Raw genomic sequence first — 27,334 nt, 5'->3', positions numbered from 1 at the left:
CTCCTGCTGCCCCTGCCTGAGGTTGGATGCCGTCACAGCCTTAGTGGCGGTGGTCCCATCTTTATGGAAACTGCTGTCTTCTTAAGTCCCTTCGCCTCCCAAAGCCTCCTCTAAACCAGCCCATTCTGACCATGGCACACAAAACCCAGCACTTCAAAGAGTATCGGCAGGGCCAGGGGAAGCCTGCCAGCAGCTAGTAGCTGGAAGCAAGCTGTGCTGAGAGCACCTTATTTAATATTTTATTGTGCTTTAGATGAAGGTTACAGAGCAAAATAGTTTCCCATTCAACAATTTGTACACAGCATGTCCCAAGACACTGGTCGCAGTTCACTCAATGTGTCAGCACTCTCCCCATTTCTGCCCTGGGTTCTCGTTACCTTTCATTCAGTTTCAAAAGCACTCTAATCGCATGTTTCTCAAGAGATCTTTCTCAAGAGCTTGGCTTTGGTTTCACTGTACGAATGTAACCCAAACAAAGGAGCCGATAATCTGAGCTGTTCACTACCAAAAGCTTTGCAGAAGGTCAATTCACTCCTTTCTCAGTGCAGGCCAGGCTCTCCAGGTGCTGCCCTGGGGCCCTCAGAGTACGGGGTCACACACATCCCTCCCAGGTCACAACCTTTGCCTGGGTTTGTAACTGATACCCTCCGCCTAGCTGCATTAACCTGCTGGGGGCCATGCTCCACCCAGGCATGCCTTGGGAACCTGTGGCCACGTTTGCCCACATTGTGAACACAGCCTGGTCCCAGTGGTACCAGGTGCCTGCCTGTAAATGCAGAGAGCAAATCAAAACAATACCAAAATTCAGCGATGTGGGGCTGGGGCTTCTGAGGCTTGGGAGCCCACATCCTGGAACTGCAACTGTCCCTTTGGCCCATGCTGCCCTCTTGGGCCTCAGGAGGGTGTAGCCTTTGTCCAGAACACAGGGCTTGACTGACTTGCCTCTGGGACACTCACTATGTCTTCAATCCCAGTAGGTCTCCAGATGCTAGGGAATCACGCTGTTACCGCTGGCTGCACTTCCTACATGGGGTTCTGCTTCAGGAGGTCTGGGGATATGCTTTGAGCAAACACTCCAGGGTTCCAACGCAGGCCCTCCTGCTGTCAGCCTTTTGAGACCACAGCTTGTATGCCCTGGCTGGTCTCACACCTGCAGGTGTGCTGATTAGTGTGGGGGGAAGAGGGGCCCCACACCAACCTGGGGACCCCCCAACACAGCAGGCCCACTTCTAGAATCTCAGACATGCTTGGTTAATGAGCAAGGACTTGTGACCAGACACGCGCTGCGGCTTCATCCGTGGTGGTTCCATGATACCAAGAGATGGGACATATCTGAATATCCAAAATGGGAATAAGCAAGTCAGTCATGATATTTCCATATTATAACCTAACTCAGGGCCACCAGAAAGAGTGCTGTGAAGAGAGAAGATGCAGCTGTGTGACAAAGTGGCAGATGACCACGGGGCATTCACATGGGGAAGCAAAGCCAAGGGCAGTGTGTGAAGAATACCACTTTTGTAGAAAGAAAACCAAGCTATATAGCTGCGCATGTAGGGGTGTGTGCATGTTGCCTTATGTACCTCTGTTTTGTTTGAATATCACTTACAGTGAAAAAAAAAAAACCTACACTAAACTGACAGACTACTCAACCTTCTCAACTGGAGCGTGTCACTTTCCTGCATGTCGGTAGGTGTCCCTCTGGGCACAGTTGCATTTGAGCAGCTCTGAATTACACAACAACCCCACACAAGATGTGATGTCTGAACATAACGTGCTATATGCAGAACGATCGGTTTTATCATGCAGTGTGATGGTCGCTTTTGTGTGTCCTTTCTCATCACGGTCTTGTAACCCCCACCCAAGTGACTGGGCGGGTCTGTGCAGACAGGGTAATTGTGGCCCACCAAGGGGATTGGTCAGCTTTTGCCATCCCGCTGGGCTTGGAATGAGCCATCTTAGAGGCGGAAAGGAGAATCCCAGCACCACAAGGAAGAAAAGCCAGGAGACAGCATGTCCTTTGGACCTGGGATTCCTGCACTAAGAAGCTCCAGGAGACAAAGAGAGCGCTGTAACCCTGAAGGCTGCAAGAAGCTGCGGCAGAGACTCGGCAGCAGAAGATGGCGTGGCAGGCTTTCTGGCCCAAGAAGAGAGAAAGCTGAGTGCCTTTGGGCAGAGGCCGAAGGCCAGGGAAAGGCCTGCAAGCACGGCCGCGAAGAGGTTTTCCTGATAGAAGAACTGTATCCTGAGTGCTCCTGAATTGTAAATGTTACTTTCCTAATAAACCCCACAATCATTAGTATTGTCTGTGAGTTCTGTGCAGCCATTGCAATGAGTTATCAAACCCAGCAGAGTAGAGTGTGCTGTGGGTGGGCACGTTTGGTGTCAGAATTGGTAACGATGGCAGATAGAGGAGGCATGTCTGACCTCCACCTCATAGGAATCAGTCTTGGACTTTGTTGATTTTGACTCTCCTTCTCCCTTGTGAAGTTAAAGGATGTCAGATGCTACCCACATGCCATTTTTACATATCGAAACATCTCTCAGTTCCTAAAATCAAGCACAAATATTTCACCACAACAAAGGCTCCAGTGAGTGGAATTCTACTTAGAAGAATACGGTTGGTCAGAACAAGCAAGCTGCAGATGCGGCTGTCACACCTGCTGGGAGAGGACAGACCCTGTGCCTGGGAGGAGCCACAGCCCAGAGGCCCCACGTGGTCACGTAGCCCGCAACACCCAGTCAGAAAGAAACTGTGTGTCACTTATTGTGTCCTTTAAAAGAATAGGATTTATTTGCTTCTCAAACTGACAGACATATTTTTCCTACTCAGATAAAGATTTTAAGGCGAGTCAGCTAGCTCCTACTGGTCCTTGAAGTTGGCCTTTCTCTTCTCCATGAATGCAGTCATCCCTTCTTTCCGGTCATCCTGGTGGGAAAATAAAACCAAAGCTGACATCCTCGTGTTCTGCCTGTGGTCACTCAAATCATCACCCCCATCAGAAGTGTCGGTGTCAGGTGAGGACAGACGCCAGAATTCAGACTCCCCGTCTGCACCCTTTCCTTTGCATGTGTGCATGCGTGTGCACAGACGGGTGCATGCGTGTGCACAGACGTGTGCATGCGTGTGCACAGACATGTGCAGGCACAAACACATGCGGGCACGCACACATGCAAGAACATGCACACAATATGTGCAAACACCGTCTCCACTTTATGCTTAAGAGCCCAACCATCTATTTTAAATCTTTCTATAAAACACCTAGATACTGCTTCCTAATAATAAAAGAGCTGGGTTATAATGATAATGATAAGAATGATTTCCATTAGGTTATTGGCAGAAATCCTGGACTAAAGTTCCAGATTGTAGTAATACAATACACTTGAACCACATTCCAAACAATTGGTAGGTTCTAGGAAAATCATGAGTAAAATGACTTGCATTTTAAACGAAGGAGCTTGTCCAGGGTGCAATTTCATGAGCCCTTTGGAAGTGGAAAGTAACTGGCAGGTGTTCCTACCTTTGGACTCCCACGCATGGGACCGTGTGCTAGCACCAAGACTCTGGCAGAACAAACCCGACCCCACTGGATGGCACGGACAGGCTGACCAGGGAAGATGGTGCTTAGGCAAGAAGTCTGAGAGGAAACACCCAGCAGCTTTTATGAGGGGAAATACATCACTCTTCAGTGCAATACTGTTTACTCACGGTGGCAAAAGTTGAATAAAAGAGTTTCTTCTCCAACTTATTTCCTTCTGTTAATGTCATTTCAAAAGCTGGAAAAGAAAACCCTGGGAGTTATGAACTGAGCTGTTAAAAGTTGGAATGTTGGATTTTTTTTTTTTCCTAATGGTGACAGGAAACCTCCCCTGGCCCCAGCAACACATACACTTTAATTACATTGTGATTTAAAACATAACCAGTAAACCCAATTCCTACTCAAGCTTCTCTGCCTTACCCCTTCACCTCCCTCTCCAAACACATGGCCCAGGCTGAGACGACTTCATGAACAAGCTGGTCAGGTCTCCCTGGCATCCTATCCGAGGCCTGGGAGCAGACTGGCCCTAGACCGAGAAGGTTCTGGGCACCAGAAACACCATTTGCCCTGGGTCTTCATCCTGGGGGCATGAGTGAGTCTACAGATGAAAGCAGGCAAGTTGTTGTTCCGGAAATATCTTTTTAATCCAAACACGTGGAGTGATTTATCCTATCCATATGGAATTGAGCCATGATAGATGCCTTTAACAGTGACATTACCAGAAACAGCAGAGGGCCTGCATATTCAATACCCAGTATGTGCTGGTCTATGTGGACGGCTTCACAAATATTAGCAAACAGAGAGGAGCCATCCTTTCCTGCAGATAAACAGACTCACTGGGTTAAGGAACTGGCCTGGGGAGAAACTCCTCTTCCAATGCCCAAGGCGCTTTCAACAGGCAACACTAGACAGAGGTTCTTCTTCAAAATGCAAGAACGAATGTTAGATTAAAACCCAAGCAGTCCTGAGGCGGGGCAGGTCAGAGGCAGAACTGAAGGCCTCCAGACAATGTGGACTCTGCCTTATACGCTCGCATCAGGTGGTTTTAGGAAGCTGGTTCTCAGGTCCTGGGTCAAAGGGATCTCACAAGGCTTCCATGTAGTACTTGTGAATGAGGACTTGCACCAGAAGCCCACAAAGAGCTGACACTGGGACCCCAAGCCAGGCTTGCCCACAGGGGTGAGGAGACAGTCACTCAGAGCCGTAAAGCTCAAGCCTCATACCAGCTCCACGAAGCACCCCCTGGAGCCCTACCTGCATTCACAGATTCTTTGGCCATTGCTACCACAATTTTAGAATTGTTGGCAATTTTTTCTGCACACTTGATGGCTTCTTCAACCACAGTCTCAACAGGAAAGACCTTGCTTATGAGACCTGAAACACAGAAGGCAAATGATGTGTGGAAAGACTGGTTGTTATTCTTTTCTGAGTTGTCAGTGCCTTTGGGAGCAGGGATTCTGAAAGCCCAGAGTCTTCCAAGCATCCAGTGGGGACAACTTCCAAGAGTGCAGGCTCTGCTGTCTCCCTCTGCTGTGCCTGGTGCTCACAGAGCTCTGGGATGCAGACAGGCTGTAAACCATGCTGACGGTGAGATGGGAAGCAAGGAGAACAGGTGACCAGCAGGACAGTGGGGACTGCAGTCACCTGCAGGGGAGGGCTGGCGTGGCATACACAGGGACCTCAAGGTCCCACTAATGGGCCTGGGAGACAGCAGTTGACTGGTTTTATTGTTAACCTGCACATACGTTTTAGTCACTCTCCTGTGTGTATGTTATCTCCAGACAGAAAGAAGGCAGTCAGCCCTTGGTTCTGGGATGCTCTGAGCATCCGGGCCTGAATGGAGGCCCTCCCCCACAACCTGCTGCAGCCGCACCTGCCTGCTTGGCCTCCTGGGCTGAGATCCGGTCTCCGGTGAGGACCATCTCCATCGCCAGTGACTTCCCAACAGCCCGCGTGAGCCTCTGTGTGCCCCCAGCGCCTGCAAGGACCCTGCAGTTAGGATTAGTTTTGGGGACTGAAGACATAGCCTGCAACCAAGCCCTTCGCAGCCCAGTGCTCCTCCAACATCCAGACACTGTTTCAGGATCCAGCTACCTGGGTGTCCAGGTCCCAGGCCCCTCCCTGGCTCATTCATCTACCTTCTAACTGTCCAGGCCTTGCTTCCCCTGGTCCTAGCAGCTCCCGGGTGAGTCAGACCCTGAACAAATGCTTGCCTCCTGTGCTCGGGCTCACTGGGCCAAAGCTCAGGGCCTCCAGAATCTGACCTCACACCCAGAGGACAGTGTGGTGACCCCGAGAGCAGCCCACTCTCCCTCAGGGAGTGGATGAGTGCTCCAGGGACCCTGGCCCCTACATCCTTCTCCTGGCCCTTCCAAATGTGCCTCTGACAGCTGGAGCTGGGATCCACCCTGCTAACACTCCACTGGCCTAACCTCTCTCTCCTTTAGTGTGCTCCAGCTGAGAGGGAGTGCCTGACCCCACTTCCCTGCCCACAGGTGTCAGGATGCTGAAGATACACCTGCTACCCACCCAGGCTCAGGCTCTGCCTTTGCAGAGCCGAGGCTGTGGGGACCACCCGGCAGTCCAAGGGGTTTCCTTGCCTCACTGACCTGCACGCCCTCATGACTTGGCTTTGTGTCCTGGTTGCTAGGGGTGCCTGGCTCCAGGCTTGCATCTGGTGAGCTGCAAGCCTGTTTCTTTATTGTTGGAGACAGCTACAACCTTGTGTGAGGGCAATGTGTGGGAGCACCTTGAGGGCTCGTGTTCAAGGCCGGCGGATGCTCACCTGGGATGGTTCCTATGAGGATCTCGGGCTGCCCAAACTGTGCCTTCTCGCCTGCATAGATGATGTCGCACATCATGGCCAGCTCACAGCCCCCACCCAGCTGTGGACACAGAGCCCAGTCAGAAAGTCACTCTGTGGGCTCATCTAAAGATTCTGCTGAGAGGGAGCAGAGCCTGGCATGGCAGGGCTGACAGGCAGGGTCAGTCACACTGGAGCCACTATCCCTCTGTGGGACACGTGGCCTCTCGTGATGACTCAGCTCTGCTGAGGAGCTCAAAAGCAGCCACGCAGAATCCCTAAGTAATGGGCATGGCTGTACGCCAATAAAACTTTATTTACAAATAGGCAGGGCTGGATTTGGCTATGGGGCATGTGCTTTGCCGAACCCAGCTTACATCAAAGGGTAGTTTATTAAGGAATCACAGATTGCCACAGCCGTAGGCAGAGAGCAGAACAGATGTTGAAACACCAAACAGAGAACATGGAACTCTAAAATGATAGTGAGAGTGTTCACGGGGCAGTGAAGGTTGGAATGTCATCCAAACTGTGCAAAATTGCCAATGCCACGTGTCCTCAGCCTGGTGGAGGACAAGCACCTTCCTGGAGGGCTGGGGAGTGCACATGCGGAAATATGCTTAGCTCTTAGGGTCATCCAAGAGGAGAGGCACTTGCTGGCCTGGGAGCCACACTTGAGGCTTTAACAGAAAACCCTTGTTGCACTTTATATGTACAGGCTTATGGCCTGAACTGTCCTGGCAGGCTAGGAGGGGACGCTCACTGCGTAACCATTGACGGCAGCAATCACTGGCTTCTTCACGTGGGTCACTCGGTCCCAGTGGCTCAAGAACCCTCTGGAGTAGCAGTCCTGGAACTTGTGGTTCTGCATCTCCTTGATGTCAGCTCCCGCTTGGAAGAAGCAGGGCACATGCCCATCACTGGTGTGCACACTTCACCACTCCCTTGGACCCCACCTCTCATGCATCCCCAAATGCCAGAGTCAATCATGTGCAGTGACGGGGCACATCACAGGACACACAGCTGGACAGTGGCAACACGGGTGACATGTGTGTGATAAGAAGTGGTGCCAGTAGACCCAGAGCCTGGCACTGGTCTGAGCTGCTGAGAAGACTGCGCACCAAGACTGACACACACACCTGCCGGCCCTTGCACATCTTCATGTGGCACTCACATAACCCCCAGGCCGCACTGAGGCTTCCAAAGGTGTCCATCAGTCTGGAGTTCCCCTGCATGGCTGCCCCCTTCAGTGTAATCCCCTCCCTACTGCCCATGCACCCAGCTGCCCACATACCTGCAAAGGCTTTCTCCCCACCAGTGAGGACAATGGCCCCCACGGCCGGGTCTCCCTCGAAGGCTTCCAGTGCCTGGTTCAGCTCCATCATGAGGCTGTTGCATAGTGCATTGAGTGCCTTGGGGCGGTTCAGCCGGATCAGCCCCACGTTGCTACTCTGCCCCTTCTTCTCTGTGATGATATACTCAAAGTTGGCACCTGTGATGAGGAGGCACAGAGTGGCACCTTCATGTGGTGAACAAACCAGGAGGCCCACGGGACCCCGCCCAGCTCTCAATGGCTGTGGTGCTCGCCTGGAGCTACACAGTGCAAGTGGCCTCTGTGCTACTCCACTTCCACCCAGGATTGACCAGTCCCTTTATTAAGCGAAAGCACTTGTACAGACTAGCAGCCACATGGCCCTCCTGCTCTGAACGTGTCTGGAGGGCTCTTCCCAGAGCACAGCACAGAGACGCCCAAGCTTCCGCTGTCCTTTCAACAGACACTGCTGGGTGAGGGCTGTGTTGTGGGCGCTACCTGCAGCAGGACAGAGCTGCAGCCCTACTGGGTGCCAGGCTGGTAGGGGGTGCAGACAGGTGAGGATGCCAGCAGTCAGGATGGGCAGCTCTGGGATGTCAGGGGGTGGGGGCATCAGCTGAGACATCCTGGGAGGTTGGGAGTTAGTAAATCTTGGAGAGAAAGGGGGTCAGTGTGAAGAGAAGTGGGTCTGTCGGGGGTCACGAAGGAGGGTGGTTCCTGTAAGGACAACAATATTGTCTGCAGGTGTGTTAGGAAATAGCCGAAAGAACATTTGCAAAGTGCCTATCAGCAGCATGCCTGTCACTTAAAGGCCAGGAGATGACCACGGCTGCACCTGCTACTGGCGGGAGGGCCAGAGCTGAGGGGTAAAAACCCACAGGACTAGGTGATTAAGTGGGTGAGGAAGGGGGAGGACCCACAGGGTGCTTCCCCAGCCGGGGCTTGACCAAGGTTCCTCCAGCACTGGACTTGACAGTCACAGGTGGGCCAAGGGGGGGAGCCTGTGGTGCGGGAGGCGGACCCAGGTAGGGGGACACGTCTCCACCACAGACCCCATAGGACGGGGAGGGGTGGCTAGGAATACAGACTTGGACAGAGGGCTTTCTCCTCCTACCCGCCATTTCTCTTAAAGTCACTCAACACACATGGAAGGAGCCGCCTCACGCTTCAGACAAACGCTGCGATGGCCACAGGTGGTAGTGATCCCACCCGGTCCTCCCCTCCCACCTGGCCCCGTGCGCTCTGGCCGCGGGGCGCTGGGAAGACAGAGGGGGCCAGGAGGTATGGGTGCAGGCCAAGGTGAGCCCTGGATCTGGGGTCAGACTGGGGGCCTGGGGTCGACCGAGGGTCCGGGCCAGGCCGGGGGCGCGCGCCGGTCCCCGGGGCCGCCCGCCCCCACTCACCCGAGGCGAAGGAACGCAGCGCCGGGTAGCCGGCCCAGGGCCGCAGGGTACTGCGGACGCGGGGCAGCAGGACACGCAAGGTAGCCATGCCGCTGTCCGAACCTGTAGTTCCCCAGCACCGCCCCGCGGAGCCGCCCCCCGTCCGAGCCATTCAGGGCTCGCCCCACCCACGGGCAGGGTATCGCGAGACAGTGGGGGGGCGGGACCGAGGCTGGGGGCGGGGCGAGGAGGGTTCCGGCGGCTGGAAACGGGCCGGGGGCGGGGCCGAGGGTCAGATGCAGGAAGCAGGGCGGGGGTTCGCGTGTGAGGGGCGGGGCCGAGGGTCAGATGGCAGGAACCTGGGCGGGGGTTCGCGTGTGAGGGGCGGGGCCGAGGGTCAGACGGCAGGAGGGGCGGGGTTCGCTGTGTGGGCGGGGCCTAAGGTAGGAAGTAGGGCGGGGCTCGCGCATGAGGGGCGGGGCCGAAGGTCGGAGGGACCCAACAAAAGTCGGGGGGCCGCGTTCGAGGGTCGCGGGGCGGGGCGCAAGGGGCTCGGGCCAAGTCTGCTTTTCGCAGCTTGAAATCCGGGGTTGCATGAACATTGGCGGGGAGTCCCTCCGGCCGCTGAGTCTGCAGAGGACTGACAGGCGGAGCTGCCGCGCACCCCGCATGCCGACCTTCCCCGCCCCTTCCCCTCTCTGCTCCCGGAATACTGATTAGCCAGTATTCTGGAAGAATCTGGAAGTCTCCTGCCTGGGACACCTGACCGGCCCAAGGGAGAAGACCTTAGAGGTATTATCCGGGAGTTCCACAACCAACAGCTCCCAACCCTGGAGCACCTTGGAGTCAGGCTTGGATGTGACAAGCCCCGGTGGTGCAGTGGTTAAGCACTTGGGTGCTAACCGAAAGGTTGGCGATTGGATGCCACCAGCGAGGGAGAAAAGACCTGGTGATCTCTTCTAGGAAACCCTGTGGGGCAGTTCTACTGTGTGCTGTAGGGTCGCTGTGAGTCAGAACCGACTGGATGGCAACTTTTTTTTTTTAGTTCCAGTGAAGAGGGGGTATTGCACCCGTGGAGCAAGGATAGACTGTTGTTTTCCTCTAAAAAGAGACATTTGTAGAAGAAAAAACTCTTAGGAATTAAGCACTACTAAGCAGAAAATTAAAAACTCAGTAGAAGATTTGGAAGTTAAAACGGAAAGAAATCTCTCAGAAAGCAGAGCAAAAATATAAAGAGGAGGAAAATAGGAAGAAAACTCAGGGGCCAGTCTAGAGCATCTTACATTCTTAAATAGGGATTCTGGAAAGAGGCAACAGCACACCCGGAAGAAACCATTGGTAGAAATAATTGATAATTTTCCAGGATTTCATGAGGGCCAGTTAAGCGCTCAACACAGTGAGTGAAAATAGTATAGCCCCACAGTAAGGCACATCACTGTGAAATTTAAAGAGAAGACCCCAAAAGCTTCCAGGGAGAAAAAACCGGGCCACATACATGTAACGGGCTAGACATAGAATGGCTTTGAATTTCTTAACAGCACTACTGGAGGAGAGGAGAGCTAGCAGCACCACGTGAGCAATTCTGAGGGAAAATGTTTCTCATCTAGAGACTTCCTATGCCTAGGCAAATTAGTGTGAGGGCAAAATAAAGACATTTTTATTTTTAGGATTGCAGTATCTTAAAATAATGACCTCCCATACACCTCAATAAATACGTGAGTAAATCAAGAAAAAGGAGTTCGTGGTTGGGGAAACAGAAGCTCTAGCACAGGAGACAGGAAGATGGAGTCTCAGTGGTGGAGAGGGGAAATTTCAGGGGCTTCTTCAGATCAGAGGAGCGTCAGGAGTTTGTGGCCGTGTACTGCAGGGTCCCAAGTACCTGCCCCTCTCCTCCAGAGATGGCCAGAGAGAAAGTCTAGGAGCCATGGCCTTGACTGGTGAGGGCCAGAGGGTCCTGCTGAGACCGAGGGAAAGACCTCAAGAAGTGCTTCTAACATGGTGGTACAGGGACCCATGATAACAGGTGACTGGCCAGAGCCTCCTGACCCAAGGGCCGAAGAGTGGATAGAGGACTTTTCTAGACGCCGTTGTACTGGGACACACTATGAACATCCGCAGGGTGACTGGAGGCTGGAGGGTGCTCCCTCTCGGGGAGACAAGGGTGTGGCAGGTGGAGTTAGGGCTTGGGAGACAGTTCTCCATTTACCTGTTGTCTTAAACTTTGTACTCTGTGTATTACACTCTACGTATATGACCCACAATCAACACCCTTGGAAGCAGCAGTGAGGAAATCAAATGACATATTGCATTGGGCAGATCTGCTGCAAAAGACCTCTTTAAAATCTTAAAAAGCAAAGATGTCAGTTTGAGGGCTAAGGTGCAACTGACCCAAGCCGTGGTATTTTCAGTTGCCCCATATGCATGTGAAAGCTGGACAATGAATAAGGAAACCAGAAGAAGAATCGATGCCTTTGAACTATGGTGTTGGTGAAGAATATTGAATATACCATGGACTGCCAGAAGAAGGAACAAATCTGTCCTGGAAGAAGTCCAGCCAGAATGCTCCTTAGAAGCAGGAACGGTGAGAACTGTCTCATGTACTTTGGCCATGTTATCAGGAGGGATCATCAGTCCCTGGAGAAGGACATCATGCTTGGTAGAGGGTCAGAGTGAAAAAGAGGAAGACCCTCAAGGAGATGGATTGACATAGTGGCTGCAACAATGGGCTCAAACATAGCTACGATTTTGAGGATGGTGTGATCAAGCAGCGTTTAGTTTTATTGTGCACAGGGCGCTATGAATTGGAGGTGACTAGGGGGCACCTAACAACAACAGCATATGGTAGACATGTGGCTGCAGACGTGCACACATAACCTACCGTACATACACACAGCTGCATGCTGCGTGGACTGTATCTCACAACCCCCGCTTTGGACGCGTTAAGCCCTCCCCAGTCCCACCCCTGAAAATGCCAGAACCCACAAGACCTGGAAGCTTGAGTGGGCCTCTCACAGGGCTTTGAGCCCTCCCTCGCACCCTGACCCTCCAGCGGAAAAGGTCCTAAGCTCGCTCCCGTTATCTGAGGCAGCCTGTGGGGCAGGAGGGTGGCGCCTGCGCCGCCGCCTTAACAGCCGCGTCTCAGGTTCCCTGTGGAGGAGACGCGGCTGCCGGCCCGACCCCTCTTGGCGTGGGGGACCCTCGCCCACCCCGTGCGGCATTGGTGGCTGCGGTGCCTGCACCGAAGCCGCGGTCTTGCGCAGGCTGACGGTGCAGACCCCACGGACCCGGCCCAGGCTCGCCCTAGTCCTTTCCGGCGGGTCGTCCCGCACCCTCCCAACCCGCCGTCTTCGGGCTGCGGCAGTAGCCGGCGTGGGAGGGCCAGTGCCCGGGGCCTCCGCCACCGTACTGGGCGTAAGTGGAACTCCATGGGGCACGCGTGGAGCCCAGCGAGGCTGACTCGGGGTCTCGTCCCGCGCCCCGTCTCCCACCTCGGACCTCCTCCCCAGCAGTCCCGCCATCCCACGCGCCCCGCCCCCGCCCCCTGGCGCTCCAGTGCCCCCGCCCCCCGCCCCGCGCCCCAGGCCCCGCCCTCGGTCCCCGCCCCGCGCGCCTTGGGTGAGCGCCAGACCTCGGAGGGGCGACGGGCAGGGAAGCTCGCGAACTGCACACGACCGCGCAATGGAGGCGAGGAGCGGCGACGCGGAGGGCCGGCGCCCGCGGGTGCTGGTGGTGGGCGGCGGCATCGCGGGGCTGGGCGCCGCGCAGAGGCTCTGCCACCACCGGGCCTTCCCGCACTTGCGGGTCCTCGAGGCCACCGGCCGCGCCGGGGGCCGCATCCGCTCGGAGCGCAAATTCGGTAACGGCCCTTTACTGGAGCTCCTTCCTGGAACCTCTCCCCGGATCCTCTTTCCGGAAACCGTCCCCAGAACTCACCCAGTGGCGCTCTAGCTTGGCGGGCCTCGGGGCTTGGTCTGCGCCCGGGGTGAGCCGGCCCCGATGCTGACCTGGCCCCCAGAGTGAACCTCTGTCCCACGTGCACTTAATCAGCCGGAGTTTAGGGCCCCGAAACTCGGCAGCCCTCTCTCTAAAGTTAGTCAGGCCCAGGGGAAGGGAACCTGCTCTACACAGAATAAGCCCCTTTCTGCCCCCCAACCCAACCTTCGGGTCCCTCCCAGGCATCCCCTCTGCCCCCAAGCGTCCCTGCAAGTGACCTTCCAGGCGGGTGCAGGTCAGCCCCCGTCCAGGGGTCTCTCTTAAACCGAATCTGATAGGCCTGCCCCTGATTGTGTGAGACTGGCTGGGCTGGGGAGCATAGGAGGGAAGGGCAGGGTGGGTGTGGTCTGAAGAGAGCTCAGGGGCACCTTCCTGGGGAAGAGGACCTCATGCTGTGGTGCCCTTGTCCCCTCCCAGGTGGCGTGGTGGAGATGGGTGCCCATTGGATCCATGGGCCCTCCCAAGGCAACCCCGTTTTCCAGCTGGCTGTGGAATATGGGCTGCTGGGGGAGAAGGAGATGTCAGAGGAAAACCAGCTGGTGGAGTTGGGAGGCCACTTGGACCTGCCTTGTGTGTCTTATGCCAGCTCTGGGCGGAATGTGAGCCTGGAGCTGGTGGCGGATATGGCCAATTTGTTCTATACTCTGCTGGACCAGGCCCGTGAGTTCCAGCATGTGGTCGAGACCCCTGTCCCTAGCGTTGGGGAGTACATCAAGCGGGAGATCAGCCGGCACATGGCAGACTGGACAGAGAACAACGAGACCAAGAAACTCAAGCTAGCCATCCTCAACACCCACTTCAACGTGGAGTGCTGTGTGAGTGGAACCCACAGCATGGACCTGGTTGCCCTTGGGCCTTTTGGGGAGTACACCATGCTGCCAGGGCTGGACTGTACCTTCCCAGGGTATGTGCATGCCCCCCTCCCACCCCTCGCCCGCCCCCCCAGGCCTCCCATGTCCCAGCTCTCTCCCTGCAGACAAGGCTACCTCCCCTGCTGGTCCAGGCCCTCTGGCCCTGCGAGGCAGAGTTGGGCAAGAAGGCTGTTTGTCCTCTCTGTTTCAGAGAACCTTTTGCCTTTTCCTGATTTTTCTCACTTGGGAAAGAAGAATTATTTTGAACAGAAAGGGATTAAAAGAAGGAAAAAGGTCTTGTAACTCTTTCCACATTTACTGAGGTCTTTCATGTGTCAAGTGCTGTGTGAGGGGCTTCGCCTATAGAGATGGCCAGACACGCCCCCTCCCGAGACACGTAGCTGCCCCAGGCCTATGAGGGACCATCCCCAGTGGACTCTCCTGCCAGGCTGCCCCATGTATCCCCTGGCCTGTCTAACTGGACCCTCCATCAGCCCGAGGCTCCCAAGCAAGGGGCTGGGCATTTGCGGCTTGGGAACCTTGTTGTTTCAGGATCTTTGCCTTCATTAGCTCCTTTAATCTTCCCATTAGCCCAAGAGGCAGGTATTAACATTCCTGCAGCGCACACGGAAAACCACAGCTTAGGTCAGCAGCAGGAGCGGGGTGCGTGAGACCGACTCCAGGGCCACTCTTCTCCTGAACCCCTGCAACCCCCTCCTGGCAGAGTCGCATGCTGGGTCAGGAGGAAACTCAGTGGTTTCCCCTGAGATGGTGGTTCTGGCCATTGAGGCTGTTTGAGAGTCTGTAGGGTTTATTTAAGTGACTGCCCGCCCCCCTCCAGAGACAAGCTCTTTCAGCACTAATGGTGCTCATGTTCTTCAGGGGCTATGAAGGACTCACCAGCAACATAGTAGCCTCCTTGCCGAAGGACATCCTGGTTTTCAACAAGCCTGTGAAGACGATTCACTGGAACGGATCCTTCCGGGAGGAGACGCTTCCTGGGGAGATGTTCCCCGTGATGGTGGAGTGTGAGGATGGGGACCGCTTCCCAGCCCACCACGTCATCCTCACTGTACCCTTAGGTAAGGCTGAGCTTCTTCATCAGGTGTGCAGTCCACATGCACACTCCAGGTGCTGCTGACCCCAGCCTTGTCCTGTGTCAGAGTTGTCTCTGGGATATTTGCTTTTCTACTAAGCTCACACTTTCACCTTAAGAATTTCCAGGTAGACCTGTAACCCACTGCTGTTGAGTTGGCCCTGACTCATGGGGAACCCATGTGTGTCAGAGTAGAAATGTGCTCCATAGGGTTTTCAGTGGCTGATTTTTCAGAAATAGGTCACCAGGCCTTTCTCCCGAGGTACCTCTGGATAGACTCGAACCTCCAACCTTTTGGTTAGTAGCCAAGCACATTAACCGTTTGCACCACCCAGGAAACCTTCCACGTAGACAGAAATGGTGTATTTATGTTTCTAGGGAGCTTATGCTTTGGGTATAAGAGGATGCAAGCAGTGTGCACTTTGCCCAACTGGAGGTCGTTGGAAAGAGCCAGGCTGCTTTCCGAGGGTAGCCAGCTTCGCTTTCTTGGTGACGGGAAAAGAGCATTAAAAGCCAGTGTCGAGGTTAGCTCTGATGTTAATCTGTGGATGGAGTTACAGATAACAATCCTACTTAACTCCAGATCTGCTGCTTTAGGTGGAAGTCTTGGAGTAGAAATTGTTTTAAAATTTGGAGAAACATGGAGGTGATGGACTCGTAGCTGCGGTATCACACTGGTGTGATGCCTGCCTTGGCTAAATTTATCCTGTCACTATCCCCCCTTGACAAATGTGAACATTTGGGCGAAGCAGTTAAGAGATTTAATTGCTCAGGTTTACAAAACTCGCAAGTGCCAGAGCTGACGTTGGAATCTTGGTTTGGCCAAAGGGTGAAAAATGAAGAGTCGCCACCTGACGGGCCAATGCTCAGTGCATCTGTCTCCTTACAATCACACTAGACATCTCATCCTAATCGTAGTTTGCTTTGCTTTTTTGCTTAATAAATGTTTTTTGTTAGTGTTTCCAAATCAGCACACATAGGTTCATCATAGTCTTTTTTTAATGTTTAACGTCAAAGATTTTGTTCACTTAGGGATTCACTCACTCACTCATTTTTGCAATTCATAGTTACTGTAGTATAAAGCCCCTGCTAAACACTAATCATCGTCATTATGCCTAAGTTGACATTGTTCACATGGAGCCAAGTCATGTACCACATTGTTTTCTTACAGCCACATAGTATCCTGTTGTATGTACATGTTGTTATTTAACAACTGTTGATGGAAACTTAGGTTTTCATTTTACACAATGATTTTTGTGTAGGTTTAAAGACATTTGTGTGAATATGGAATCTCTGGTGGTATAGTGGTTAAGAGTTAAAGCTGCTAACCAAAAGGTTGGCAGTTCAAATCCACCAGGCGTTCTTTGGAAACGCTGTGGGGCAGTTCTGCTCTGTCCTGTAGGGTCACTAGGAGTTGGAATCAACTGGATGGCAATGGGTTTGGGTTGTGTGAATATACCTGTGGGATCATTCCCTGTAGTGAAAATTGCTGGGTCGAAGCCTGGACAAATGGGACTGCTTTAGAAGGAGAACATCAGAGTGCGCCCACTCCCCACATCCTCACAGCCCCTCGATGGCCTCTGTGTCATTTTCTCTTGGGTTGTTCATTGTTTTCTTACTGACTTGCAAGAGCTATTTTGTACATGAAGGAAGTTGGATTATTATCACGTGCTACAAATATTTCATCCTGACTTGTTATTTGCTTAATTTACTTATTTTTGCCACATAGATTAATATTTATGTAGATTCTAGATAAAACCTGTGTATGTAACTGCTACTCCAAACTAACTCTTGAGCAGGGAGTTTAAGAGGTTGAGAGGCAGAAGGCTCCAGATGGAGAAAACTGGTCAGGCCAGTTTGGGTGGGGTGGTGCTCAGTGTCCCTGCCTGGCCATTGGTGGCTACTGTGCCTGGGGTGTCCCTCTACTGCAGTGCTAGTCCTCAGGCCATCTTCATTTCTGTCTGGTGTGGGTCATGGGACTGGTCGAATGAATGGGTGGTCTTTGAAGGAAAGTGTGGCTTTGATGTCTCATGTCCCTGAGAGCCTCTTTCTCTGACTGGTTGAACTGGGCATAGGGGTTGGGTTCATGTTGGTGGTTGAGTCCAGTTTAAGAGTTTCATGTGGGTAAGTCAAGTACAATTGTGAATTCCAGGTTTTCTTAAAGAACACCTGGACACCTTCTTTCAGCCGCCCCTACCCCTTGAGAAGGCAGAAGCAATCAGGAAAATGGGCTTTGGGACCAACAATAAAATCTTCCTGGAGTTCGAGGAGCCCTTCTGGGAGCCAGACTGCAAGTACATGCAGGTGGTGTGGGAGGGCTCGTCACCACTTGAGGACGCTGCACCAGAGCCTAAGGACACCTGGGTCAGGAAGCTTATTGGCTTTTTGGTCCTGCCCTCCTTTGGGTACGTATGCTTCCCAAGTTTGTCTGTGGTCACTGCAGGTGTGACCCTGAGTGCGCGCAGAGTGCACGCAGAGTCGTTAGGCCTTTACTACAGGGCCCAACAGTGTGGTGATTCATCGCGGTGTGTTTCTGGAGGGTTCCACAAGTGAGGAGCTCAGGAGCACCCCAAGGCCCTGGTAACAGGCATCCAGGCTAGAACCCCCTGAGGAAACAGATGGAAGATTTCTGCACGCAGCTGGTTGGGGTCTCGGGACCTAGAATGTGCCAGTAGATGGGAAGGTATATTCAATCAGTAAGAAAGTATTTATTGAGATTCTGTAGGAAGCTGGGCCTTGTAGGTTAAGAAGACATCTGAAATATAGGTCTGTCCGTAACTGGGGGGCAGTACTTAAACATGCGACACCAATTGAACAAAACATCTGTGATTGTTAAGGTTGTGTGAGGCCATGATTCTCAGTGGTTTGGCAGTTATGATGTAGTTTGGCACTCGTAGATGTTGTGATCACTTCCGTGATGACATTTGATGTAATGTAATCACCTCCATGATGGGATCTGCTGTGAGTAGCCAGTCAGTTCAAAGGGCGTTTCCTTGGGCATATGGGTTGTGTTGAACATAAGTGGACATTCTGGCAAGGTTCATGGGCTTTTGCTCCCTCTGGATCCTGCAGCTAGCTCTTGTTCATCTGACCTCTTGTTCTTGGGACTTGAGCTAGCAGCTTACTTGTGATCTTGCCTGCCGAAATTGGGATTCATCAGTCTTCGCAGGCTGTGAGCAACAGCCCTGCTCTCTGCCGTGTTGATCTTGGGTTCACCAGCCCCTGCAGCTACATGAATCAGAAGAAGCCTTTACCCTGACCCATGGACTTTGGACGTTCCAGCATCTACAACTACGTGAGCCATTTCCTCGATATAAATCTCTCTCTATATGTATTTATACACTTTACTGGTGTCGTTCAATTGCATCCCCCAAAAGTATATGTCAACTTGGTTAGGCCATGATTCCCAGTATTGTGTGTTTGTCCTCCATTTTGTGATTGTAATTTTCCTGTGTGTTGTAGATCCTAATCTATGCCTGTGGTTAATGAGGCAAGATTAGATTATGTTAAAGAAGATTAGGGTGGAATTATAACACCCTTATTAAGGTCACATCCCTGATCCAATGTAAAGGGAGTTTCCTTGGGTGTGGCCTGCACCACCTTTTATCTTACAAGAAATGAAATGAAAGGGAAGCGAGCAGAGAGTAGGGGACCTCATACCACCAAGAAAGCAGCTCTGGGAGCAGAGTGCGTCCTTAGGACCAGAGGTTCCTGTGGTGAGAAGCTCTCAGGCCAAGGGAAGATTGATGACAAGGACCTTCCTCCAGAGCTGACAGAGAGAAAGACTTCCTGTGGAGCTGATGCCCTAAGTTTGGATTTGTAGTCTACTAAACTGTGAGAAAATAAATTTCTCTTTGTTAAAGCCATCCACTTGTGGTATTTCTGTTATAGCAGCACTAGATGACTAAGACAGAATTTGGTACCAAGAGTGGGGCGTTGCTCTAATGGATACCTAAAAGGTGGAAACAGTTTTGAAACTGTGAACGGATAGAGGACTCAGAAGGAAGTGAGGAGAACTCTTAACACAAGAGACAGCACAGATGATCAGAAGCCGCACCAGAGAACCAGGAGCAACAGAGAACCGGGAGCAGCAGAAAAAGGGGAAGCTGCAGAGAATTGACAGCAGCAGAACCAGGAGACCAGTGCCAGACAGTGCTGAGAGCTGACCCATGGAGTGAGAGAGCTGAGCGCCTTCCTGTCGAAAGCCTACTAGTGGAGCCGGGTGCCTCCATGCACTTATAAGTGGAGATACAGAGCTTTGGAACACTTGCCCCAGCAGGGCAGATTCAGGCGTGAAGCACGAGGGCCAAGAGGCCAAGGAACCAGGAACCAGAAAGCAGAAGCTGAAGATGTAAAGAACACAGGAAGCCGAGCTGCCTCAGTCTCCTAGAGTGTGGCCATGAACTCTGGGGTCTCAAAGGGTGAAGCCATGGCCTCTGGTGTTTCTAAAGTGGAGTCGCCACTCAGATGGACTAGGAGAGTGGCGCGCCTAAAGCCGAGGGAGCAGAGTTCTCTCCCAATGGGCCTGGAAGGTGGAGCTGAAGCCCATAGTCAAGGGGCCTCCACTCAGAATCTAGAGAGTGTGGCCAATACCAAGAGTCTGGAGGGCAGGCCCATTGTGCAAATTGTTTCAGAGAACAGAGTATTATTTTCAAAGCCTTGAGGGCTAAACTAATGTGTTCTGCTAACTGGCTTGGTGCCTGTTAAGCCTTCTTTTCCTCCAATTTCTTCCATTTGTAATGGAAATGTCTACCTTGTGCCTGTTTCACTGTTGTACTTCGGAAGCAGGTAACTCGTATTCTAGATTTCACAGATGAAGAGGAATTTTTGGATTTTGGACTTGGAGTTGATTTAAGACTTTTGCTATGACATGATGGGGTAAATGTGTTTTACATATGGCAAGGACGTGAATTTTGGGGGGCCAAAGGGTGCAGTGTCATGGAGTGAATTGTACTCCCCCAAAATATGTGTCAGCTTGATTAGGCCATGATTCCTAGTAATACGTGTTTGGCCTCCATTTCGTGATTGTAATTTTTCTATGTGTTATAAATCCTAACCTATGCCTGCGGTTAACGAGGCGAGGTTAGATTATGTTAGAGAGGGTTGGGGTGGAATTGTAACACCCTTACTAAGGTCACGTCCCTGAATCAATGTAAAGGGAGTTTCCTTGGGGTGTGGTCTGCACCACCTTTTATCTTACAAGAGATGAAAGGGAAGTGAGCAGAGGATGGGGGACCTCACATCAGCAAGAAAGCAGTGCCAGAAGCAGAGCGCGTCCTTAGGACCTGCTCTGAGAAGCTCCTAGGCCAAGGGAAGATTGATGACAAAGGCATTCCCCCAGAGCTGACAGAGAGAGAAAGACTTTCTCTTGTGATAATGCCCTAAATTTGGACTTGTAGCCTATTAGACTGAGAAAATAAATTTCTCTTTGTTAAAGCCATCCACTTGTGGTATTTCTGTTGTAGCAGCACTAGATGACTAAGACAACTGGGTTTGCTTCTCTAGGGAACCGAGCCTAACACGACATCCTTCTACATAATGGAATCATAAAAAAAAGAAAAAAATCATAGGCCCGTGAATAAAGTGCTATAAATTGCATGGCCCAGTCCTTCAATACAGTAGCATACGTGGATTTAGGTGCTGATTCAGAAAACAATGCTTGACTAATTTAGGGATGGACAGATTGATATTTTTGGCAAGATTAAAGAACGAAGTCAGCATATAGGGTTTGGAAGTGCCTACTTCAGCTGGCAACTCAAGCCATCACACAAATGCTTGTCTTCAGGGCAACCATTGCCCTTTATATGCAGCACAAGTAAGTGCTTGGTGGCATTTCCCATTTCGTCCTGTGAAATATTTAAAAGACATGGACTCAAGATATAATAAAATTAATAATCTTTACTGCTTCATCAAGGACATTATCTCCAGTGAATTTGCTTTTTTTTTTTTTTACTATGTATGTGTGTCAGTGAAGAACATAGTACCCGTGAGCATGGCTGGGGCCACTGCCTTGATTCTGCTAGGGGCGTCAGTTTTTCCCATGCTGCTCTTGCTTGTCAGAACAACTGTCAACATCGTGGAATCCACAAACACTGCCTTGGTGTTATGAGGATGGTTCTGGCCTCACAGACCCCTGTCCGGGTATCTTAGCTCTATCTAGTGCTGCTATAACAGAAATACCACAAGTGGATGGCTTTAACAAACAGTCGTTTATTCTCTCACAGTCCAGTAGACTAGAAGTCCAAATTCAGGGTGCTGGCTCCAGGGAAAGGCTTTCCCTCTCTGTTGACTCTGCAGGAAGGTCCTTGTTATCAATCTTCCTGTGGTCTAGTAGCTTCTCAGCACAGGAACCTTGGGTCCAAAGGATGCTCTCTGCTGCTGATGCTGCTTTCTTGGTACGAGGTCCCCCTGTCTTTCTGCTCCCTTCTCCTTTTTATATCTCAAAAGAGATTGGCTTAAAACACAATCTAATCTTGTAGATCTCATTAACATAAGTGCCGCTAATCCATCTCATTAACATCATAGTGATAGGATTTACAACACTTAACATAGGAAAATCACATCAGATGGCAAAATGGTAGACAATCACACAATACTGGGAATCATGGCCTAGCCAAATTGATTCATGTTTTGGGGGACATAATTCAATCCATGATGCTGGGTCTCAGGACCCCCACAATTTGGGGCTACAGTTGAGAACCACTTGCTGACATTCTCTCTGTCTGGGTTGTCAGGGATTCCCCGGAATAGTTCCTGGCTCCTTCCCAGCCCTCTCTTGGCCTTCCTCCCTGCAGGTCTGTCTACGTCCTCTGTGGATTCATTGCTGGGCTGGAGTCTGAGTTTATGGAGACTCTGTCTGATGAGGAGGTGCTTCAGTCTCTCACTCAGGTCCTTCGGAGGATGACAGGTACTTAACTCCACTGCAGAGCCACTGCCCTGCCTGTGCTTGCTGATGGCTGGTCTCCAAATGGGAACTGAACTCTTCAGAACAGGGAGGAGCTCAGGTGGCTCTAAATCTCCAGGGGAAGTCCTTCCTTGTAACAGCAGAGTCAGCACCAGCCCTTGTCTCCAAGGAACTTACATTACTCAGCAAACCCTTTCTGCTTCCCTTTTCCAAAATCAGCAACCAAAGTTAGTGCCGTTGTCCTCAGCTGGGTGAAGAAGCTGAGGGTCAGACAAAGCAAAGTGATGTCCGGCCACCTGATCTGCCGGGACTCCCCCTCAGCCGGCTGCAGTGTGCTGGTGGTCATTCCCGTTAGCGGGCAGTACTTGTTTGTGTGTCTGGAGTTTAAGCAGACATGACAGGCGGAGCCTCCTAGTGCACTCTGTAGCTTGGTTTTCTTCCCTGGCCATGTCTTTCATTTTGGAAACAGCTTACTCCTTAGAGAAAAACATATTGCCAGCATGCGGGTAGGAATGTAGCATTAACAGGTTTTTCTCTGTGGTTCAGGGAACCCACAGCTCCCCGCACCCAGGAGTGTGCTGCGGTCTCGCTGGCACAGTGCCCCATACACCCGGGGCTCCTATAGCTACATAGCTGTGGGCAGCACTGGCGATAACATCGACCTGCTGGCTCAGCCCCTCCCTGCGGACAGCGCGGATGCCCAGGTAGGACGACACCCTTAGCCTGCAAACTGGAACAGGCCCCATGAGGGGTGTGAGGGAGCCACAGGGGGGCTGGGATCCTGTGACTAAGAATTCAGTTTGTTATTGAAATTAATACGTTTCAAAATATATTATCAGCATTATATGTGCGCATGCTTAAAGAACCAGAGAATGCACGGTGCTGGCTGACAAAACCAAACCAAGCCAAAATCAAAACCAAAACCTAGCAAGCCAGTGGGGGATATGCCTCCTCCCTAGAAGCACCTGCTCTTTTAGCTGATTGTTGCCTCTAAATTTACTATATCTCTAAATAACATGTTCATACTGCCTCTTTAAAAGAAAAAATTATTGTAGAAAACTGCGAATATGCACAGAAGCAGATAGGACTTCGTGTTCCCTCAGTTTCCATCCTTGTCAGTTCACAGCAGCTCTGTTTCCTTGATCCACATCCCCCTTTACTGTTTTTAAGTGTATCCCGTACATGAAATTATTTAATCTGCAGACATTTCAGTGTGTATCTCTAAAAGATAAGGGCATGCTTAAAAAAAAAAATTAACTATAATACTATCTCACTTAAATATTAACAATAATCCTTAATATCTGATATTCAGTCGGTGTTCAGCTTTCCAGTTGTCTCCTAATCTTTTCAATTTGCTTGTTTGATAATGTTACTTTTAGAATTTTTAGCTTTAGGCATTATTGACTGAGCTCCCAGTATGGAAGATAAGGTTTTAGCTTTCTTCATTCCTCTGCCCACCCCAGCTCCCAAACACCCTCTTCCTCATCCTCCCAGATGTTTTGCAGACATTTTGGTGCAATCACTATGCAGTGTTACATTATCTTGTTAGTTCCGTAAACAATACTCATGCCTGAACTGTGAGGATGGAGTGTTTTTTTTTCCTACCCGTTTGTGTGTGTGTGTGTGTGTGAGATTGTGTGAGTGTGTGATTGTGGGATCGTGAGTGTGAGAGTGTGAGCATGAGTGTGTGAGCGTGTGAACACGTGTGATAATGTGTGTGTAAATGGCGTGTTTTCTGTGTATCCTCCCACCCCCAGCAGTCTAAACGCCTCTCACTTCATCTAGCTGCCTCTGTGTGCTGTCAGCTCTAGCTTCTTGAAGACACAGCTGGCACCTGCTTCAGCCCCACCTGTAGCCCTCTGTGCCTTGTGCATGGCTGTCATTCTGTGACCTTCTTCTGTTACCATTATCCTGGCGATTCCCTGTGCCTCTCTCCTGCTCTGGACCCTGTTCCCTGTGTTGCACATCAGCTTTGTTGGCTTCCTCCTTTCCTGGAGCATCTACCCCAGTGGCTTTCTGAGTAAGGGTGCATAGGAGGTAAGGCTTTAGAGACCTTGTATGTCTGAAAACGTTCCAGTCCTGATTGCTGCATAACAAATGACCCCAGACTTAGTGGCGGGACAATCACTTTATTATGCTGACAGATTCTGTAGGTCAGAAATTCAGAGAGCGCACAGTGGGGACAGCTTGCTTCTGCTCCAGGATATCTGGACCAGCAAGGTGTGACTCAGAACCAGAGGCCTGGAGCCAGTTGGAGCTCATTCACTGAAGGCTGGGACGGTGGCCTGGTGCCCCTGTGTGTGGCCTCTTGTGTGGCTTGGGCTTCTTCACATATGGTGGGCCTACATGGCAGCTCAGGCTCCAGCCCAGGTTCCTGCAGTGTGGAGAGCTGCATGTCGTCTGTGACCTCGCCTTGGAAGTCAGAAAGTGCTGCTCTGCCTCCTCTATTGCTGCAGCAGTCACCAGTCTGTGCTGATTCCAGTAGAGGGGGAATAGCCTCACCTTTCTGTGAGAGGAGACACATTGCCATTGAGTCAATTCCGACTCATTGCCACCCTATAGGACAGAGTAGAACTGCTCCATAGAGTTTCTAAGGCTGTGATCTTTATGACAGCAGACTGCCTCATCTTTCTCCCGTGGAGCGGCTGGTGGGTTTGAACCACCAACCTCTTGGTTAGCAGCCAAGCACTTAACGACTGTGCCACCAGGGCTCCTCTGTGGGAAGAGTATCAATGAATTCATAGCCATTTACAAACTGCCCATTGGGTGAACAATTCTAGCTTGTGAATCGTGTCCCTCAGGGGTTTCAAGGCATTCTCCAGGGTTGCTGTTGCAAAGTCCAGAGCCTTTCAGTTCGTTACTTTCTTACATCATCTGGGTTTTTTCTTTAATGTCTTCGGAAGCTTGAAAGACAATTAGACACCAGTATTTACTGAGTACTAACTGTGAGTTTGATGCTGTTCTATCCACTGTATCGTTATTAGCTCATTTGGTACATCTCTGCTTTGCAGCTGTGCACTGGAAGTTCACCAGGAAAGCCTTTCATCCTGTGCTGAGCCCTTGGCCAACCCTTTCAACGTGGAAACTCATGTTCACCAACTTGGAAATTCTCTTGAACTATCTGCTGTATCTCCTTACCTCCAGTTTATTGTTTTTTTTTTTTTTTTTTCCTTTTCTCTCTGAAATTTTTATTAGTTAGGTGCAGGATTTCTTGAGTGTTCCTCAGATATATTTTCCCTTCTAACTTCTATCTCTTTGGTTTTTTGCTCTACAACGTCTTGCAAACCTTCTGTTGAGCTTTTAATTTTGCCATTGTGCATAACTTCCAAGAGCTGTTTCTTGTTCTCTGCAGCTCCCTCCATTGTTGTTGCTGTTTGTGGTAGTAGTAGTATGTGGCTTTTGTTTTGTGCTCACATAGGGTGTGTGATTAAGTGAAAAACAAAAGTACTTACTGGCTGTCACCTCTGCAGCCACATGGGAGAGGCTGGTGGCTATGTCCACATTCTGATCCAGACCTTCTTTTGCAGCTCCAGATACTGTTTGCCGGGGAAGCCACACATCGGATGTTTTATTCCACCACGCATGGGGCATTGCTGTCAGGGCGGAGGGAGGCTGACCGGCTTACCAGCCTGTGGCACACGAAGGCGCAGCCACCCCAGCCTGAGCCCTGAGATCCTCCCTGTCTGCTCTTGCCATCCTTCCTCTGACAGAGGAGATTCAGCCCAGCTTGAGATGTGGGGATGCAGTGGCGCTCCTCGTCCTCATTTGGTATCCAGGGTTTACCTGCCCCCATTCCTCACATCTGCCCTTGGAGTCCGGCCAGGGCTGAGCCCTGGCTGAGTGCTGCTGCAGACATAAAGTGCTCATGCTTCTGTCAGGGTCGCTGTCCTTTGTCCTCACCTTGCCCCAGGCCCAGGCCCCATGTTTATCCCAGTGCGCAGCCCCTCCCTCTGGGTCCCCTGGACTCTGGGTCCTGGGGTTGCCTCTCATTTGATGTCTCCTGTGCTCTCCGAGTTCTTGTTGCCGGTGCCTGTGACTGTGGTGGACGTGATGTGCTTCCCCAGTGTTCATGGGCAGATGCTGATGGGGACCTGCTGTGTGGGAGGCTGGGCAGGGTGCTTGCCTGAGCTTGTGAGCACCACCAAGGGCGGAGGTGGGCAGGTGTGCAGAGGAGGGCACTGCCCTGGCTTGGGAGGGTTCTGGGAGAGGTGACAGGGTGTATAGGACCCAGCAGGGTGAGTGGCAGAGGGGGAGGGGGAAGGAGAGCTCATGGGCATGCAGGGTGCAGTGCTTAGCTCCCCAGCTCACCACATTGCATCCTTGAAACCACCCTGCACATTGGCCACCTATTCCCATTTTCACAGCTCACCAGTTGCCCAGGTTCACAGCTACCAGATGGTGGAGTGTGGATCGGAATCAACTTGACGGCAATGGGTTTGGCGTTTTGTCTTTTTTGGGCACCTCTCCATGATTCCACGCTACCGATGGTGAGGCCTGGAAGGAGGCCAGTGCAGTTGGAGGGGTGCTCTTCAGGAAGGTGCTGAACTCCTGCTCCGGAGCCTGAGTCCACCCTGCAGGCAGTGGAGGCTGCTGGAGGCTTGTGTGGGGGGTCAGTGTGGGCTTATTTGCTGCAGGAGTTCCTGGCCACGCACCTACCTCTGAAGTTGGCCACCCTTTCCTGCCTCTGGCCCCCCAGGCTGCAGTCCATCTCTTGCTGTACCTGGGCCTGGGCTGAGGGGCTCTGGCCTAGCAGAACCCACTGCTCCAGAGTGGGAGGGTGCATGTGTTAGGAGGAAGGTCCTCTGACCTGCCTCCTTTCCAGTCCCATAGGCACATCTGTCCACAAGTGTGCTGTGGTCACTCGGCCCCCAGGCCTGTGTGCAGGGTGCTCCTTTGCCCCTGTACACCAACCTCGGTTTTCCCAGGGCTCCTCCCTTCTCATCCTTCAGTCTCCATTCAAGTCCCCTCTCCCAGGATCTCCCTGGCCCCCATCCTACCCTACCAGCCATTCCTCCTGTAGACTTAATACAACCCAGAGCATTGTACCTGTGCTTGTCGGTGGGTCAGTAAAGTGGTTTTGCATGTGACAGAAATCCAAAATTCTGCAGGGTTTGGTTTTCATTTACTGGCCTTAGACTGTGAGAGAACACAGCATCCATCGTTCAAAGATCTTCATTGTGGACTGGAAATGGTGGTTATGTTGAGGATTCTATCAGTCCACACGCCTCTGGGAGGCATTTCTGTGTGCAGACAGGAAGGCTGTAGGACCCAGGCCAGCCCTCTTGGTGGGAGGGGAACTGGGGGTGGTTGGTATCTGAGGTGCTTAGGTACCCCTCCCCACCTGCTAGCCTGGAAGCACCTGGGAGGGCTCCTGTCCCCAAGGTGGGAACACAGGTTAACCTCAGGAGCAAGCGTTAGGAGCTTTGGAGACACCAAAACCACAGGGGCGATGAATTTACA

General features: G+C 51.8%; 2 protein-coding genes across 4 annotated transcripts; one reads left to right on the top strand and one right to left on the bottom strand.

The window, feature by feature from the left end:
• Nucleotides 1–2,758: 2,758 nt before the first annotated feature.
• ECHS1 (enoyl-CoA hydratase, short chain 1) lies at nucleotides 2,759–9,176 on the bottom strand. The gene is made up of 8 exons (XM_003419656.4): nucleotides 9,052–9,176; nucleotides 7,631–7,828; nucleotides 7,100–7,227; nucleotides 6,322–6,421; nucleotides 5,410–5,514; nucleotides 4,791–4,910; nucleotides 3,707–3,774; nucleotides 2,759–2,926 (listed from the first exon to the last, which is right to left on the bottom strand). The coding sequence occupies exons 1-8, from the start codon at nucleotides 9,137–9,139 to the stop codon at nucleotides 2,861–2,863; spliced, it is 873 nt and encodes a 290-aa protein (XP_003419704.2). The 5' UTR covers nucleotides 9,140–9,176; the 3' UTR covers nucleotides 2,759–2,860.
• A 3,501-nt stretch (nucleotides 9,177–12,677) lies between these two features.
• On the top strand, nucleotides 12,678–25,751 carry PAOX (polyamine oxidase). Of its 3 annotated transcripts, XM_003419702.4 has the most exons (7): nucleotides 12,678–12,886; nucleotides 13,441–13,927; nucleotides 14,757–14,956; nucleotides 17,123–17,375; nucleotides 21,765–21,877; nucleotides 22,421–22,578; nucleotides 25,402–25,751. In XM_003419702.4, exons 1-7 carry the CDS (start codon nucleotides 12,709–12,711, stop codon nucleotides 25,543–25,545), a joined length of 1,533 nt encoding a protein of 510 aa, XP_003419750.3. In that variant the 5' UTR covers nucleotides 12,678–12,708; the 3' UTR covers nucleotides 25,546–25,751. The 3 variants fall into 3 exon arrangements, with proteins under 3 accessions (XP_003419750.3, XP_064125182.1, XP_064125183.1); XM_064269112.1 differs by lacking the exons at nucleotides 22,421–22,578; nucleotides 25,402–25,751 and adding an exon at nucleotides 18,088–18,265 and having other exon boundaries at nucleotides 21,765–21,878; XM_064269113.1 differs by lacking the exons at nucleotides 17,123–17,375; nucleotides 25,402–25,751 and having other exon boundaries at nucleotides 22,421–22,534.
• Nucleotides 25,752–27,334: the final 1,583 nt, after the last annotated feature.

The sequence above is a fragment of the Loxodonta africana genome, chromosome 16 (assembly GCF_030014295.1).
Source record: "Loxodonta africana isolate mLoxAfr1 chromosome 16, mLoxAfr1.hap2, whole genome shotgun sequence".
NCBI classification, from domain to species: Eukaryota; Metazoa; Chordata; class Mammalia; order Proboscidea; family Elephantidae; genus Loxodonta; species Loxodonta africana.
This window is presented reverse-complemented; position numbering and strand designations above follow the sequence as displayed.

Excerpts from the sequence above, each read along its gene's own strand:
- ECHS1 (XM_003419656.4), bottom strand. The coding sequence starts at position 9,139 with ATGGCTACCTTGCGTGTCCTGCTGCCCCGCGTCCGCAGTACCCTGCGG. Across the intron at positions 7,228-7,630 it reads TGGGGAGAAAGCCTTTGCAG|CGGGAGCTGACATCAAGGAG; the intron begins GTATGTGGGCAG and ends GCTTCTTCCAAG. Across the intron at positions 5,515-6,321 it reads CCTCATAGGAACCATCCCAG|GCGCTGGGGGCACACAGAGG; the intron begins GTGAGCATCCGC and ends GGGTCCTTGCAG.
- PAOX (XM_003419702.4), top strand. The coding sequence starts at position 12,709 with ATGGAGGCGAGGAGCGGCGACGCGGAGGGCCGGCGCCCGCGGGTGCTG. Across the intron at positions 14,957-17,122 it reads CATCCTCACTGTACCCTTAG|GTTTTCTTAAAGAACACCTG; the intron begins GTAAGGCTGAGC and ends TGTGAATTCCAG. Across the intron at positions 22,579-25,401 it reads CGGACAGCGCGGATGCCCAG|CTCCAGATACTGTTTGCCGG; the intron begins GTAGGACGACAC and ends CTTCTTTTGCAG.